This window comes from Cherax quadricarinatus, chromosome 1 (assembly GCF_038502225.1).
Source record: "Cherax quadricarinatus isolate ZL_2023a chromosome 1, ASM3850222v1, whole genome shotgun sequence".
Taxonomy (NCBI): Eukaryota; Metazoa; Arthropoda; class Malacostraca; order Decapoda; family Parastacidae; genus Cherax; species Cherax quadricarinatus.
The window spans coordinates 23,337,840-23,353,385 of record NC_091292.1 but is presented as its reverse complement, the minus strand read 5'-3'; the positions used below and the strand labels follow the sequence as shown (position 1 = coordinate 23,353,385).

Below are 15,546 nucleotides of genomic sequence, written 5' to 3'. Positions count from 1 at the left end.
GTGGTGACCACTGCTGTGTAGTGACCACTGCTGTGTGGTGACCACTGCTGTGTGGTGACCACTGCTGTGTGGTGACCACTGCTGTGTGGTGACCACTGCTGTGTGGTGACCACTGCTGTGTGGTGACCACTGCTGTGTGGTGACCACTGCTGTGTGGTGACCACTGCTGTGTGGTGACCACTGCTGTGTGGTGTCCGCTGCTGTGTGGTGACCACTGCTGTGTGGTGACCACTGCTGTGTGGTGACCACTGCTGTGTGGTTACCACTGCTGTGTGGTGACCACTGCTGTGTGGTGACCACTGCTGTGTGGTGACCACTGCTGTGTGGTGTCCGCTGCTGTGTGGTGACCACTGCTGTGTGGTGACCACTGCTGTGTGGTGACCACTGCTGTGTGGTGACCACTGCTGTGTGGTGTCCGCTGCTGTGTGGTGACCACTGCTGTGTGGTGACCACTGCTGTGTGGTGACCACTGCTGTGTGGTGACCACTGCTGTGTGGTGACCACTGCTGTGTGGTGTCCGCTGCTGTGTGGTGACCACTGCTGTGTGGTGACCACTGCTGTGTGGTGACCACTGCTGTGTGGTGACCACTGCTGTGTGGTGACCACTGCTGTGTGGTGTCCGCTGCTGTGTGGTGACCACTGCTGTGTGGTGACCACTGCTGTGTGGTGACCACTGCTGTGTGGTGTCCGCTGCTGTGTGGTGACCACTGCTGTGTGGTGACCACTGCTGTGTGGTGACCACTGCTGTGTGGTGACCACTGCTGTGTGGTGTACGCTGCTGTGTGGTGACCACTGCTGTGTGGTGACCACTGCTGTGTGGTGACCACTGCTGTGTGGTGACCACTGCTGTGTGGTGACCACTGCTGTGTGGTGACCACTGCTGTGTGGTGACCACTGCTGTGTGGTGACCACTGCTGTGTGGTGACCACTGCTGTGTGGTGACCACTGCTGTGTGGTGACCACTGCTGTGTGGTGTCCGCTGCTGTGTGGTGACCACTGCTGTGTGGTGACCACTGCTGTGTGGTGACCACTGCTGTGTGGTGACCACTGCTGTGTGGTGACCACTGCTGTGTGGTGACCACTGCTGTGTGGTGACCACTGCTGTGTGGTGACCACTGCTGTGTGGTGTCCGCTGCTGTGTGGTGACCACTGCTGTGTGGTGAGCACTGCTGTGTGGTGACCACTGCTGTGTGGTGACCACTGCTGTGTGGTGTCCGCTGCTGTGTGGTGACCACTGCTGTGTGGTGACCACTGCTGTGTGGTGACCACTGCTGTGTGATGACCACTGCTGTGTGGTGACCACTGCTGTGTGGTGTCCGCTGCTGTGTGGTGACCACTGCTGTGTGGTGACCACTGCTGTGTGGTGACCACTGCTGTGTGGTGACCACTGCTGTGTGGTGACCACTGCTGTGTGGTGTCCGCTGCTGTGTGGTGACCACTGCTGTGTGGTGACCACTGCTGTGTGGTGACCACTGCTGTGTGGTGTCCGCTGCTGTGTGGTGACCACTGCTGTGTGGTGACCACTGCTGTGTGGTGACCACTGCTGTGTGGTGACCACTGCTGTGTGGTGTACGCTGCTGTGTGGTGACCACTGCTGTGTGGTGACCACTGCTGTGTGGTGACCACTGCTGTGTGGTGTCCGCTGCTGTGTGGTGACCACTGCTGTGTAGTGACCACTGCTGTGTGGTGACCACTGTTGTGTGGTGACCACTGCTGTGTGGTGACCACTGCTGTGTGGCGACCACTGTTGTGTGGTGACCACTGCTGTGTGGTGACCACTGTTGTGTGGTGACCACTGCTGTGTGGTGACCACTGCTGTGTGGTGACCACTGCTGTGTGGTGACCACTGCTGTGTGGTGACCACTGCTGTGTGGTGACCACTGCTGTGTGGTGACCACTGCTGTGTGGTGACCACTGTTGTGTGGTGACCACTGCTGTGTGGTGACCACTTCTGTGTAGTGACCACTGCTGTGTGGTGACCACTGCTGTGTGGTGACCACTGCTGTGTGGTGACCACTGCTGTGTGGTGACCACTGCTGTGTGGTGACCACTGCTGTGTGGTGTCCGCTGCTGTGTGGTGACCACTGCTGTGTAGTGACCACTGCTGTGTGGTGACCACTGTTGTGTGGTGACCACTGCTGTGTGGTGACCGCTGCTGTGTGGTGTCCGCTGCTGTGTGGTGACCACTTCTGTGTGGTGACCACTGTTGTGTGGTGACCACTGCTGTGTGGTGACCACTGCTGTATGGTGACCACTGTTGTGTGGTGACCACTGTTGTGTGGTGACCACTGCTGTGTGGTGACCACTGCTGTGTGGTGACCACTGCTGTGTAGTGACCACTGCTGTGTGGTGACCACTGCTGTGTGGTGACCACTGCTGTGTGGTGACCACTGCTGTGTGGTGACCACTGTTGTGTGGTGACCACTGCTGTGTGGTGACCACTTCTGTGTAGTGACCACTGCTGTGTGGTGACCACTGCTGTGTGGTGACCACTGCTGTGTGGTGACCACTGCTGTGTGGTGACCACTGCTGTGTGGTGACCACTGCTGTGTGGTGACCACTGCTGTGTGGTGACCACTGCTGTGTGGTGACCACTGTTGTGTGGTGACCACTGCTGTGTAGTGACCACTGCTGTGTGGTGACCACTGCTGTGTGGTGACCACTGCTGTGTAGTGACCACTGCTGTGTAGTGACCACTGCTGTGTGGTGACAGCTTCTGTATAGTGACCACTGCTGTGTGGTGACCACTGCTGTGTGGTGACCACTGTTGTGTGGTGGCCACTGCATTGTACCTCTCTCCTAAGTTACAGGGAATTTAATATGATCCAACCATTTCAAAATAAGTCAGTAGTCATGAGAGGAAGACAAGCAGCCTCTCCTGAGCTCCAAATAAAAAGACAACAGTAGTTATTTATTTGTCATCATCTACAATCTCCCCCCCCCCTCCCCCTCTCTCTCTCTCTCTCTTTCTCATGCTAATCTGAGACAAAAATTAGAAATAGCAGCAAGAAAATAGGTGAAGAGAAGCAATACAAAAACGTCGTGAACAACAATGGAACACATCAGCGTCCAGTGTTGCAAGTGGTAACGTCAGACACTTTTATGCAATAATTTCCATCCATCTTGGCTGCGCTACCAGCGCTTGATAAGTCATCTTTATCAGTTGTTATTATATTCAAGGGGGAACGCTGGACCTCCCGGAGGGAGGTCGTACAGCTCCTGGGTACCTGGAGGTTACCTGGAGGTTATTCCGGGGATCAACGCTCCCGCGGCCCGGTCCATGACCAGGCCTCCCGATGGATCAGGGCCTGATCAACTAGGCTGTTACTGCTGGCCGCACGCAGTCCAACGTACGAGCCACAGCCCGGCTGATCCGGCACTGACTTTAGGTATCTGTCCAGCTCTCTCTTGAAGGCAGCCAGGGGTTTATTGGCAATTCCCCTAATGCTTGATGGGAGGCTGTTGAACAGTTTTGGGCCCCGGACACTTATTGTGTTTTCCCTTAGTGTACCAATGGCGCCCCTACTTTTTATTGGGAGCATTTTGCATCGCCTGCCCAGTCTTTTACTTTCGTAGGGAGTGATTTCTGTGTGCAGATTTGGGCCCATTCCTTCCAAGATTTTCCAAGTGTAGATTATGATATATCTCTCCCTCCTGCGTTCCAACGAGTACAAGTCAAGCGCTTCCAAGCGTTCCCAGTAGTTAAGGTGCTTGACAGAACTTATACGTGCAGTAAAGGATCTCTGTACACTCTCTAGATCTGCGATTTCACCTGCTTTGAATGGAGATGTTAATGTACAGCAGTATTCCAGCCTAGAGAGAACAAGTGATTTGAAAAGGATCATCATGGGCTTGGCATCTCTCGTTTTGAAAGTTCTCATTATCCATCCTATCATTTTCTTTGCACGTGCGATCGTGGCACTGTTGTGATCCTTGAAAGTGAGATCCCAGGTCCCTTACATTATTTTTCCGCTCTATTGTATGGCCAGAGTGTGTAGTATACTCTGTTCTAGTTATTATCTCCTCCAGTTTTCCATAACGGAGTAGTTGGAATTTGTCCTCATTGAACATCATATTGTTTACCGTTGCCCACTGGAAAACTTTGTTTATATCTTCTTGGAGGTTAACCGCGTCCTCAGCAGATGACAGCTTCATGCAGATTCTAGTATCATCCGCAAAGGATGATACGGTGCTGTGGTGTATATCTCTATCTATGTCTGATATGAGGATAAGGAATAAGATGGGGGCGAGTACTGTGCCTTGTGGAACAGAGCTCTTCACTATGGCAGCCTCCGATTTAACTCTGTTGACCACTACTCTCTGTGTTCGATTTGTTAGGAAGTTGAAGATCCATCTCCCCACTTTCCCAGTTATTCCTTTATCACGTATTTTATGGGCTATTACGCCATGATCGCATTTATCAAATGCTTTTGCAAAGTCTGTGTATATTACATCTGCATTCTGATTTTCTTCCAGTGCATCCAAGGCCATGTCATAGTGATCCAGTAGTTGTGAGAGGCAGGAGCGACCTGCCCTGAACCCATGTTGCCCTGGATTGTGCAGATTTTGGGAATCCAGGTGATTTGCAATCCTGCTTCTTAGCACTCTTTCAAAGATTTTTATGATGTGGGACGTCAGAGCTATTGGTCTATAGTTCTTAGCTAATGCTTTGCTGCCACCTTTATGGAGTGGGGCTATATCCGTTGTTTTAAGTGACTGGAATTTCACCCATGTCCAAGCTCCTCCTCCATAGTGTACTTAGGGCACGCGAGAGGGGTTTCTTGCAGTTCTTAATGAAAACAGAGTTCCACGAGTCTGGGCCCGGGGCTGAGTGCATAGGCATGTTGTCAATGGCTTTTTCGAAATCTATCGGAGTTAGGGTAATGTTGGAAATCTGACATACATTTATGGAGTTTTGAGGCTCATTCATGAAGAAATCATTTGGGTCGTCGATCCTCAGACCGATTAGTCACGCAGTGGTTCCCAAACTGGGGGTAATGGTAGAGTAATGGTAGAGTAATGCTCTCTAGAGTCTAGAGAGAGCATTACTCTACCATTCTTCCTCTAGAGTCTAGAGGAAGAATGGTAGAGTAATGCTCTCTCTAGACTCTAGAGAGAGCATTACTCTACCATTACCTACCATTACTCTACCATTACCCCATCATTAGTGGTTCACTAAACACAGAGTCGTACTGGGATTTCAATATTTCACTCATTTCCTTGTTGTCATCTGTGTAAGTCCCATCCTGTCTGAGTAAGGGCCCGATACTAGATGTGGTATTTGCCTTGTTTTTGGCATATGAAAAGAAATATTTTGAATTTCTTTCAATTTCACTAATAGCTTTAAGCTCCTCCTGCCTCTCCTGGTTCCTGTAAGAGTCATTTAGCTTAAGTTCGATAGTTTCCACTTCCCTGGTCAGTGCCTCCTTTCGTGTATCAGATATTCTAGCACTCCTGAGGAGCTCAGTGACTCTTCGTCGTCTTCTGTAGAGGGAGCGTCTTTTTCTCTCCAGTTTACTCCTGCTCTTCTTCTTTCTTAGGGGAATATGCCTAGAACATGCTTCGGCTACCAGGAAGTTGATCCTTTCAAGGCACTGGTTTGGATCCATGTCATTTAAGACATCTTCCCAACATGTTTCGTTTAGGACATGGTTTACCTGGTCCCAGTTGATGTTCTTGTTGTTGAAGTTGTATTTTGTGAAAACACCTTCACAGGTACATGCATTCTGCTGATCAGGACTCCTATGCATGTACGTCTGGACTTCGATTAGATTGTGATCGGAATTAGTTGTTTTTGATATTCTTATGTCTCTTATCAGGTCCTCATTATTTGTGAAGATAAGGTCAAGTGTGAATTCTAGTCTTGTTGGCCCCACTATCTGCTGGCTTATTTGTGTTTTTCGCAAAGACTTAGTAGCTCATGTGTGTGTGACCTTTCATCTGCGCTACCTCCGGGGATTGTTTCAGCTATAACATTATTTGCTACATTCTTCCATTTTGTATGCCTTAGGTTGAAATCACCAAGCAGTAAGATGTTTGGGGATGGAGCTGGAAGGTTTTCCAAACAGTAATCAATTTTCAGTAGCTGTTCCTTGAACTGTTGTGAGGTTGCATCTGGTGCCTTGTATACAACCACAATGATTAGGTTTTGGTTCTCGATCTTTATTGATAGAACTTCAACTACCTCATTTGTGGTGTTCAGCAACTCTGTGCAGATAAGGGACTCTTTGACATACAGGCCAACCCCCCCTTGTTGCCTGTTTTTCTGTCGCATCTATAAAGGTTGTAACCACTTATCTATATTTCACTGTCAAAGTGATCTTTTGTGTGAGTCTCTGTGACGGCTGCAAACATTGCATTAGACTCCTCTAGAAGTCCACTGATAAAAGGTATTTTGTTGTTGGTGGATGGCTTAAGGCCCTGTATATTAGCAAATATGAACGAGATTGTATTCTGTGTTAGTTGGGGGGATTTTGTTATTGGCATCAGTAGTTGTAATTCTGGAGGGCCATGGGTGGCCACTGGCTGCACCTCCAGTCCAACAAGGCTCCAATGTGGTGGACTATTTTTGTTACTTCCTTCCATTTTCTTTTTTCGTTTCCTGCCACTAAAAAATCACCTGGAGTTGGGTTGTCGTAGCTACTATTGTTTGTCTTGTGGGGTCTGTGCCTCCTGGTCCCTTTTAGATGGTATGCAGGGCAGTCGATGTTGTAACACTGCTTCTGGAGGACCGAGGAGTGGCACATTTTTGGGTGAAAGAAAGTACAGAAAGAAGAACGACACACTCCTTTAGACAGGAGGTCGCTACATTTTTTGGGATGGTCAAAGTTGCATGTCCCATTTTTTTCCCCTGTTATTCCATGCTTACAGATGCCCCAAGCATAATATTTGCACAAATTCACCTTTGGTTGAGAATTTTTGGGAGGTGTGTTGACAATTTCTGCAGGTTCTGGGACTGCACTATAATCCTCAGTATCCAAGCCAGGGCCACCCCGTCCTGGATTCCATCTACTTTCCCCAGTAGAGGAAGAAGGAGGAGACTCCTCTCCAACATCTGTACTGTGGGCCACGGTCTTGTGCAATGATGGTTGTATATTTACGGTTTTAGATGCTTGTATATATACTGTTTTTGTGGTGGTTTTGGTAGTGTCCCTAGGAGAGTCTTGGCTGGCAGTAAGGCTGGGGGCTGGGTCTGGGTCGGCACTGGGGCTGGGGGCTGGAGCTGGGTCTGGGTCAGTGGCTGGGCCTGGGCCAGCGGCTGGGCCTGGGCCAGCGGCTGGGCCTGGGCCAGCGGCTGGGCCTGGGCCAGCACCAGCACTGTGGGTATTAGTGCTATGACTGGGGGAGCCTGGGCCAGCACCAGCACTGTGGGTATTAGTGCTATGACTGGGGGAGCCTGGGCCAGCACCAGCACTGTGGGTATTAGTGCTATGACTGGGGGAGCCTGGGCCAGCACCAGCACTGTGGGTATTAGTGCTATGACTGGGGGAGCCTGGGCCAGCACCAGCACTGTGGGTATTAGTGCTATGACTGGGGGAGCCTGGGCCAGTACCAGCACTGTGGGTATTAGTGCTATGACTGGGGGAGCCTGGGCCAGCACCAGCACTGTGGGTATTAGTGCTATGACTGGGGGAGCCTGGGCCAGCACCAGCACTGTGGGTATTAGTGCTATGACTGGGGGAGCCTGGGCCAGCACCAGCACTGTGGGTATTAGTGCTATGACTGGGGGAGCCTGGGCCAGCACCAGCACTGTGGGTATTAGTGCTATGACTGGGGGAGCCTGGGCCAGCACCAGCACTGTGGGTATTAGTGCTATGACTGGGGGAGCCTGGGCCAGCACCAGCACTGTGGGTATTAGTGCTATGACTGGGGGAGCCTGGGCCAGCACCAGCACTGTGGGTATTAGTGCTATGACTGGGGGAGCCTGGGCCAGCACCAGCACTGTGGGTATTAGTGCTATGACTGGGGGAGCCTGGGCCAGTACCAGCACTGTGGGTATTAGTGCTATGACTGGGGGAGCCTGGGCCAGCACCAGCACTGTGGGTATTAGTGCTATGACTGGGGGAGCCTGGGCCAGCACCAGCACTGTGGGTATTAGTGCTATGACTGGGGGAGCCTGGGCCAGCACCAGCACTGTGGGTATTAGTGCTATGACTGGGGGATGGGTCTGGCTTAGCACCTTGTGGGTGACTAGATAGTTTCGAGTCATCTGTTGTGGTATGGACATTCTGCATTTTTTAATACACTATCTCTTGCTCCCATGTTTTATATACTTTTGGTAGACTATCCAAGAGGGCAGGAGGGCAGCAGAACTTTCTTGGATCAAGAGCCTTTCACTGCCATCAAGGTACCATTGTTCTAGTGTCGTTGTCCTCGAATATTTTCATATAAATTTGAACCGGATCTTTGATAAAATTTGACACTTTCTTCTAAATTAGATTTAATGTGTTTTTTTCTATCATGCTTATTTTTTTCCTGCGTTGCTTATTAAAACCTAGAGATAAGTGATGAATGTGATGATGTAGTTACCTGGTGATGAATGGAACGATGAATAAAATTATTATTTCGCTCTATAATATGTTAATGTGAGAGAGATATGATTTGTTGGGAATTTTAACCCGGGGAAGAGTTAACCACCCAGGTTAACCCAAGAAAGTCAATGCATCATTGAGGACTTTCTATCTTATTTCCATTAGTGTTCTTTAATCTTGTCCCCCAGAATGCAACCCACACCAGTAGACTAACACCCAAGTACGGACACTCGGTGTTTGAGGCGAATGCGTTGCCAACATAGCCACGGGACAACGTAGATGGGATACTGTCCCTTCATAGAGGTGCCTTGACTCTATCCATTATGGATAGAGTCATTTCCCTGAACGAATTTTCCCGGATTTCCTACTCATTTCCGCAACATTTCCAGCTCCTGGTGATGTGCTAATTGCAACACGAAAGGCCTAGAGCTATCAATCAACTCCCCCTGTAGTTATTTTTCATATTTTATCACTCGATCGCGATTATTGCATGTTACTATGTATGATAATTGTACTTTTGTGTACCTGTACCTAAGTGCTACATAATACTTACTGGAGTATGCCGGGGCAGGCCTTAGTCAACAGTATCTTGCTTCAGGAACTACATTAGCACGATCACTTAAAAATTTTATCGCTTTCCCGTGACTAGGGTGTTAGTAAGGTTATTGGACTTTTCTTCCGCAGGCATGGTGGCGCTGTTTCGGACGGTGGTGGGTGTGAGTGTGGTGAGTGGTCTGCTGGTGGTGCTGCTGTGGTCTGAGACTCAGGTGGGGGTCAAGACACCCGCCCACATCCACTTCCAAGCCCACGCCCGGGGCATCCCTGAGAGCGGCTCCAGTCTCTCTCAAGCACGACACTCTCACCACCGCCTCCGTGGTAAGTACCGCAGTGTTTATCATAATTATATTAAATAATAATAAACTGGAATGCATGACACAGTACTGTGGCTGGAACACGTCACAACCCACAGTACAGTGCCTGGAACACATCATAACTCACAGTACTGTGCCTGGAACACATCATAACTCACAGTACTGTGGCTGGAACACATCACAACCCACAGTACTGTGGCTGGAACACATCACAACCCACAGTACTGTGGCTGGAACACATCACATCCTACAGTACTGTGGCTGGAACACATCATAACCCACAGTACTGTGCCTGGAACACATCATAACTCACAGTACTGTGGCTGGAACACATCACAACCCACAGTACTGTGCCTGGAACACATCATAACTCACAGTACTGTGGCTGGAACACATCACAACCCACAGTACTGTGGCTGGAACACATCACAACCCACAGTACTGTGGCTGGAACACATCACATCCTACAGTACTGTGGCTGGAACACATCATAACCCACAGTACTGTGCCTGGAACACATCATAACTCACAGTACTGTGGCTGGAACACATCACAACCCACAGTACTGTGCCTGGAACACATCATAACTCACAGTACTGTGCCTGGAACACATCATAACTCACAGTACTGTGGCTGGAACACATCACAACCCACAGTACTGTGGCTGGAACACATCACAACCCACAGTACTGTGGCTGGAACACATCACATCCTACAGTACTGTGGCTGGAACACATCACAACCCACAGTACTATAGCTGGAACGCTTCATAACCCACAGTACTATGGCTGGAACACTTCATAACCCACAGTACTATGGCTGAAACACTTCATAACCCACAGTACTATGGCTGAAACACTTCATAACCCACAGTACTATGGCTGAAACACTTCATAACCCACAGTACATTGGCTGAAACACTTCATAACCCACAGTACTATGGCTGAAACACTTCATAACCCACAGTACTATGGCTGAAACACTTCATAACCCACAGTACTATGGCTGAAACACTTCATAACCCACAGTACTATGGCTGAAACACTTCATAACCCACAGTACTATGGCTGAAACACTTCATAGCCCACAGTACTGTGGCTGGAACACATCACAACCCACAGTACTATGGCTGAAACACTTCATAACCCACAGTACTATGGCTGGAACACTTCATAACCCACAGTACTATGGCTGAAACACTTCATAACCCACAGTATTATGGCTGAAACACTTCTTAACCCACAGTACTGTGGCTGGAACACATCACAACCCACAGTACTAATGCTGAAACACTTCATAACCCACAGTACTATGGCTGGAACACTTCATAACCCACAGTACTATGGCTGAAACACTTCATAACCCACAGTACTGTGGCTGAAACACTTCATAACCCACAGTACTATGGCTGAAACACTTCATAACCCACAGTACTATGGCTGAAACACTTCATAACCCACAGTACTATGTCTGGAACACATCATCAACCACAGTACTATGGCTGGAACACTTCGTAACCCACCGTACTATCGCTGGAACACTTTATAACTCACAGTACTATGGCTGGAACACTTCATAACCCACAGTACTATGGCTGGAACACTTCGTAACCCACCGTACTACAGCTGGAACACTTCATAACTCACAGTACTATGGCTGGAACACTTTATAACTCACAGTACTATGGCTGGAACACTTTATTACTCACAGTACTATGGCTGGAACACTTTATAACTCACAGTACTATGGCTAGAACACTTTATAACTCACAGTACTATGGCTGGAGCACTTTATAACTCACAGCACTATGGCTGGAACACTTTATAACTCACAGTACTATGGCTGGAACACTTCATAACCCACCGTACTACGGCTGGAACACTTTATAACTCAGAGTACTATGGCTGGAACACTTCACAACCCACATTGTCGTTTCTGGAACATTATGCAACTAACGCACAGTACCGTGGATGGAACACTTTATAAGTAACCCACACTGCCGTAATTTTGAATTTTTCCAGTATTTTTACAACACGTGTCAACCAAAATTTTCATCCCTGTCACCTTTCAGAAACACTGTCACAATGTGCAGTCTTCTGGTTGCCCGCCAGTTTACCCTCTTGTAGTGAAATCCGCAAAAAAATCCAGAACTGTACTGGAAAATTCTTCTGCATATTCTTTTAACACCTAAGGCGTTATCCCGTCTGGTCCTTTTGTTTCTTCCGTTGACAGCATCCAATAGTAATAACTTCATATTCGGTTATTTCTTTATCTTCCAGTTCAGTTATTTGCTTAATATTAAAATCCGCTGCTACTTTTACGCCTCAATGTTAGTAATATTTTTCATTGTCCTTTTTTTTCTCTGAATTTTGTCTCTATTATTTTCTTTTACAAACGTAAATCAAAGTTTTGATTCTATTCTTGTTCTTGTCTATTGTTTCCTCTACAAGGCTTTTTTTCCCCCTCTTTCCTCATAAACTACAAACCTATTTTAATTTATGACAAGTTTCTTCATTTTCCTACTTTCTATGTTAGCTGCAAGTCCTTTTTTTATATTTGTCTAGTATCTTCTATTAAATATTTCTCTATTATTTAGTCTCGTATTCCTGTTTTTCAATAAACTTTTTTTTTTTTATCCCATTTTCATTCTCTCCGAAACGTCTTATATAATTTGTATATCCTTACAGCTTTCCAATTTCTTTGAATCCCAGGGTTTCTTTATCACATCATCGTGACGTCCATGCTACCCTGCCTGTGGTGTATAGTAATATATACCTAGCTGGATGAATCTTATTATACCACCGTGGCCCAGTGGTTAACACACTGCCCTGCCAGTTTTCGGACTTCCCTATCACGGGTTCGATCCGCAACTGCTGTGTGATTTGGTTGTAATCGTGTCATTATGATTTCGTGCGTCATGATACATATTTCGAGGGGACTTGAGCTAGAGCACGCCACAGCGTGAAATTGATCTGCGAGAACCTGTAGTGGTGGCTCATGCTAACCTCCCAAGTTGGATGAATCTTATTAGAGCAGCGTGGTCCAGTGGATGACATACTGACCTGAGAGGTTCAGGACTCACCGTGGATTAGTGTCCCAGCCGCTCGGTTATTGTATTTGCAATCGTGTTATTACGATGTCGTAAGTCGTTCGTTAAACTTCATCTGCGTAAATGTTATTATCAGCGGTCAGTGTTTTTCTTTCTCATATTTTCCAATTTGCCAGTAACATCCACTATGCACTCGTGTGTACTCACCTAGTTGTGGTTGTAGGGGTCGAGTCACTGCTTCTGGCCCAGCCTCTTCACTGGTCGCTATTAGGTCACTCCTCCTGCTCCATGAGCTTAATCATACCGCTTTTTAGAGCTATGCATGGATCCTGCCTCCACTACCTCACTTTTCAGACTATTCCACTTCCTGACAACTCTGTGACCGAAGAAATACTTCCTAACATCCCCGTGTGTGTGTGTGTGTGTGTGTGTGTGTGTGTGTGTGTGTGTGTGTGTGTGTGTGTGTGTGTGTGTGTGTGTGTGTGTGTGTGTGTGTGTGTGTGTGTGTTTGTGTGTAAGGATGTGTGTGGTTTAATGCCATCCATAAAACGATATTCTCAAATGAATCCCTATTCCATCAAGCTATAAAAACACAGGAGAGAGAGAGAGAGAGAGAGAGAGAGAGAGAGAGAGAGAGAGAGAGAGAGAGAGAGAGAGAGAGAGAGAGAGAGAGAGAGAGAGAGAGAGAGAGAGGGGGGGGGGAGAGAGAGAGACTGACTGGAGTGCTGAGGGGTAGGAGGATAATGGAAAAGCTCAGATTATGCAAACATGAGACGTAATGGAAGGAGAGCCTGAGTCTAACTGCGAGTCCGAAAGTGAGTAAATGAGTCAGACCGTAAGTTGAGTGAGTGAGACGTAGGGTGAGTGAAAACGTAGGGTGAGTGATTGAGACCGGAGAGTGAGTAAGAGGGGCCTTAGGGAGAGTGAGAGGGACCTTAGGGAGAGTGAGGGACACCCTAGAATGAGTGAAAGGGACCTTAGGGAGAGTGAGAGGGACCTTAGGATGAGTGAGAGGGACCTTAGGGTGAGTGAGAGGGACCCTAGAGTGAATGAGAAGGACCGTATGGTGAGTGACAGGGACCTTAGGGTGAGTGAGAGGGACCTTAGGGTGCAGTAATGAGTGGTCCAGGACCTTCCATTACGAACTGAAGGATCATCCAGAAAATAATGACCTCTTTCCCGAGCGAAGAAATCCTTAAGATGCCCCTTAACTCCTACTCCTACTCCTTCTCCTCCTCCTCCTCCTCCTCCTCCTCCTCCTCCTTCTACTCTTTGTCCTCTCGCAGAGCACTAAGGAGAAAGAGGAATTAGTAAGAGGAGGAACCTAAAGAGGTAGTTATTAATAAGGTACAAGAGACAGTAATTAAGGTACCAAAGGCAATAATTACGATACAAGAGTAGTAATCAATGTACCAGAGGCAGTAATTAATGTACCAGAGGCAGTAATTAATGTACCAGAGGCAGTAATTAATGTACCAGAGGCAGTAATTAATGTTCCAGAGGCAGTAATTAATGTACCAGAGGCAGTAACTAATGTACCAGAGGCAGTAATTATTGTACCAGAAACAGTAATTAATGTACCAGAGACAGGAAAAGGATGAGGGAGAGAATAAGTGATCTGGATGTCCATGACGTCATGTATCTCCTTACAATGTGTCTAATTCTACGAAGGTTAACTTACTTCTTGAGGTGCGAACCCTCTTTTGACAACGCAACGCTCAGTGAATATTGCGCACTCCTGAGATCTATCTTCAGGAATATCACCAGTGAGATCAAGCAACTCTTCCAGTGCGACTGGGAGATACAGGGAAGCGCAAAGCAACGCAGGTAGCATTCTTGCATTTCTGTCCTCTTGTATGTCTTCCAGTGAATGAGTATAGGAAATTGTCCCCGAACGCTTAAGAGGTGCTGTAGGAGCTCAAGACTCGAAGTTCTTCACAACAGCCACTCAAAGAGCACCATTGCAGACTCTTCAATCAGGACAGCGCCTCCCAGAGAGCAGAAACAACCTCACTGGGACAAACCGATCGTGGAAAAATATCGCCAAAACAATGCTCAGCAATCCCTCAGGAAAGGAGAAATCTCGTCTTCTAGCGGTGGGGGCACCACAATCGGAAGATTTTCTTGTAGCTGTTCCACAGGCCATTCGGATTGGTGTAGCTCATTGCTTAGATGCTCCTATGCTCAATGAACATAGGTCAATGGCGGCAGGGCGTCAGTTGATCAATTTGGACTACACGGTCTCGTCTGTCATACGTCAGAAGGAAAGTATGCCAGAGATGAGGAGGTCAACGACATCATCAAGCGAAGTCTCGCCACAGCTCGTTGCCCAGCAGAACGGGAACCTCAGTACGGAGGTCTGACAGAAATCAAAAGCGTCCAGATGACGTCACCATGCTACCTGGGAGGATGGTAAGCAGATTGCACGGGACTACACCTATGCCTCTTCATTAGCTGACATGTCCTTGACATACTCTGAAGCTAAAAGAGGTTGAGCCGCCAGATTTAGAAAGACCCAGAAGGACAACAAAAGCAGAGGGCTGCCACCATTTTATAACTTCGTACTAATAAGGTCAGAAACCCTTGGAGTATGGGGCAAATGTGCTCTAAAATTCCTAAAAGAGTTAGGTGAAAAATTCATCACAGAAATCAAGGACTCCAGAGCGGCAACTTTCCTTTTTCAGAGACTTAGTGTTGCGATCCAGAGGGCAAATACCAACAGCATTCTGGGCAAGCTGTCCACTGGCAGGAAGCTGGATGAAGTATTTGAGATGTAGGCTCTAAGAAATCATTTATGTTGATCTCTTCCCACTGTATCTTTGTTAATGTATTTTTTTTTCAAATAAAGTTCATATAAAATATAAGGGGGGTGGTAGCAGAAGAAAATATTCAAACAACTCCGGGGAAAAAACTTGAACTTTTCCCAGAAGTACGTTTATTCTCTTCTCTGAGGATGAGGGTCCCCAGTCCAGATCTAGAGGTGGTATCTCTCCATATTTATATATATATATATATATATATATATATATATATATATATATATATAAATATAAATATATATATATATATATATTTCGCAAGAGCAGGCGAAATA

At 47.5% G+C, this 15,546-nt stretch overlaps 1 protein-coding gene across 2 annotated transcripts in view; it reads left to right on the top strand.

The window, feature by feature from the left end:
* The window catches only part of LOC128685081 (galactosylgalactosylxylosylprotein 3-beta-glucuronosyltransferase P), a 278,460-nt gene that overhangs the window by 157,920 nt on the left and 104,994 nt on the right, over window positions 1-15,546 (top strand). For both annotated transcript variants that reach the window (XM_070102909.1, XM_070102969.1), the window contains one exon: window positions 9,216-9,407. In XM_070102909.1, the coding sequence (XP_069959010.1) occupies window positions 9,216-9,407 (192 nt within the window). The remainder of the gene's footprint in view (window positions 1-9,215; window positions 9,408-15,546) is intronic.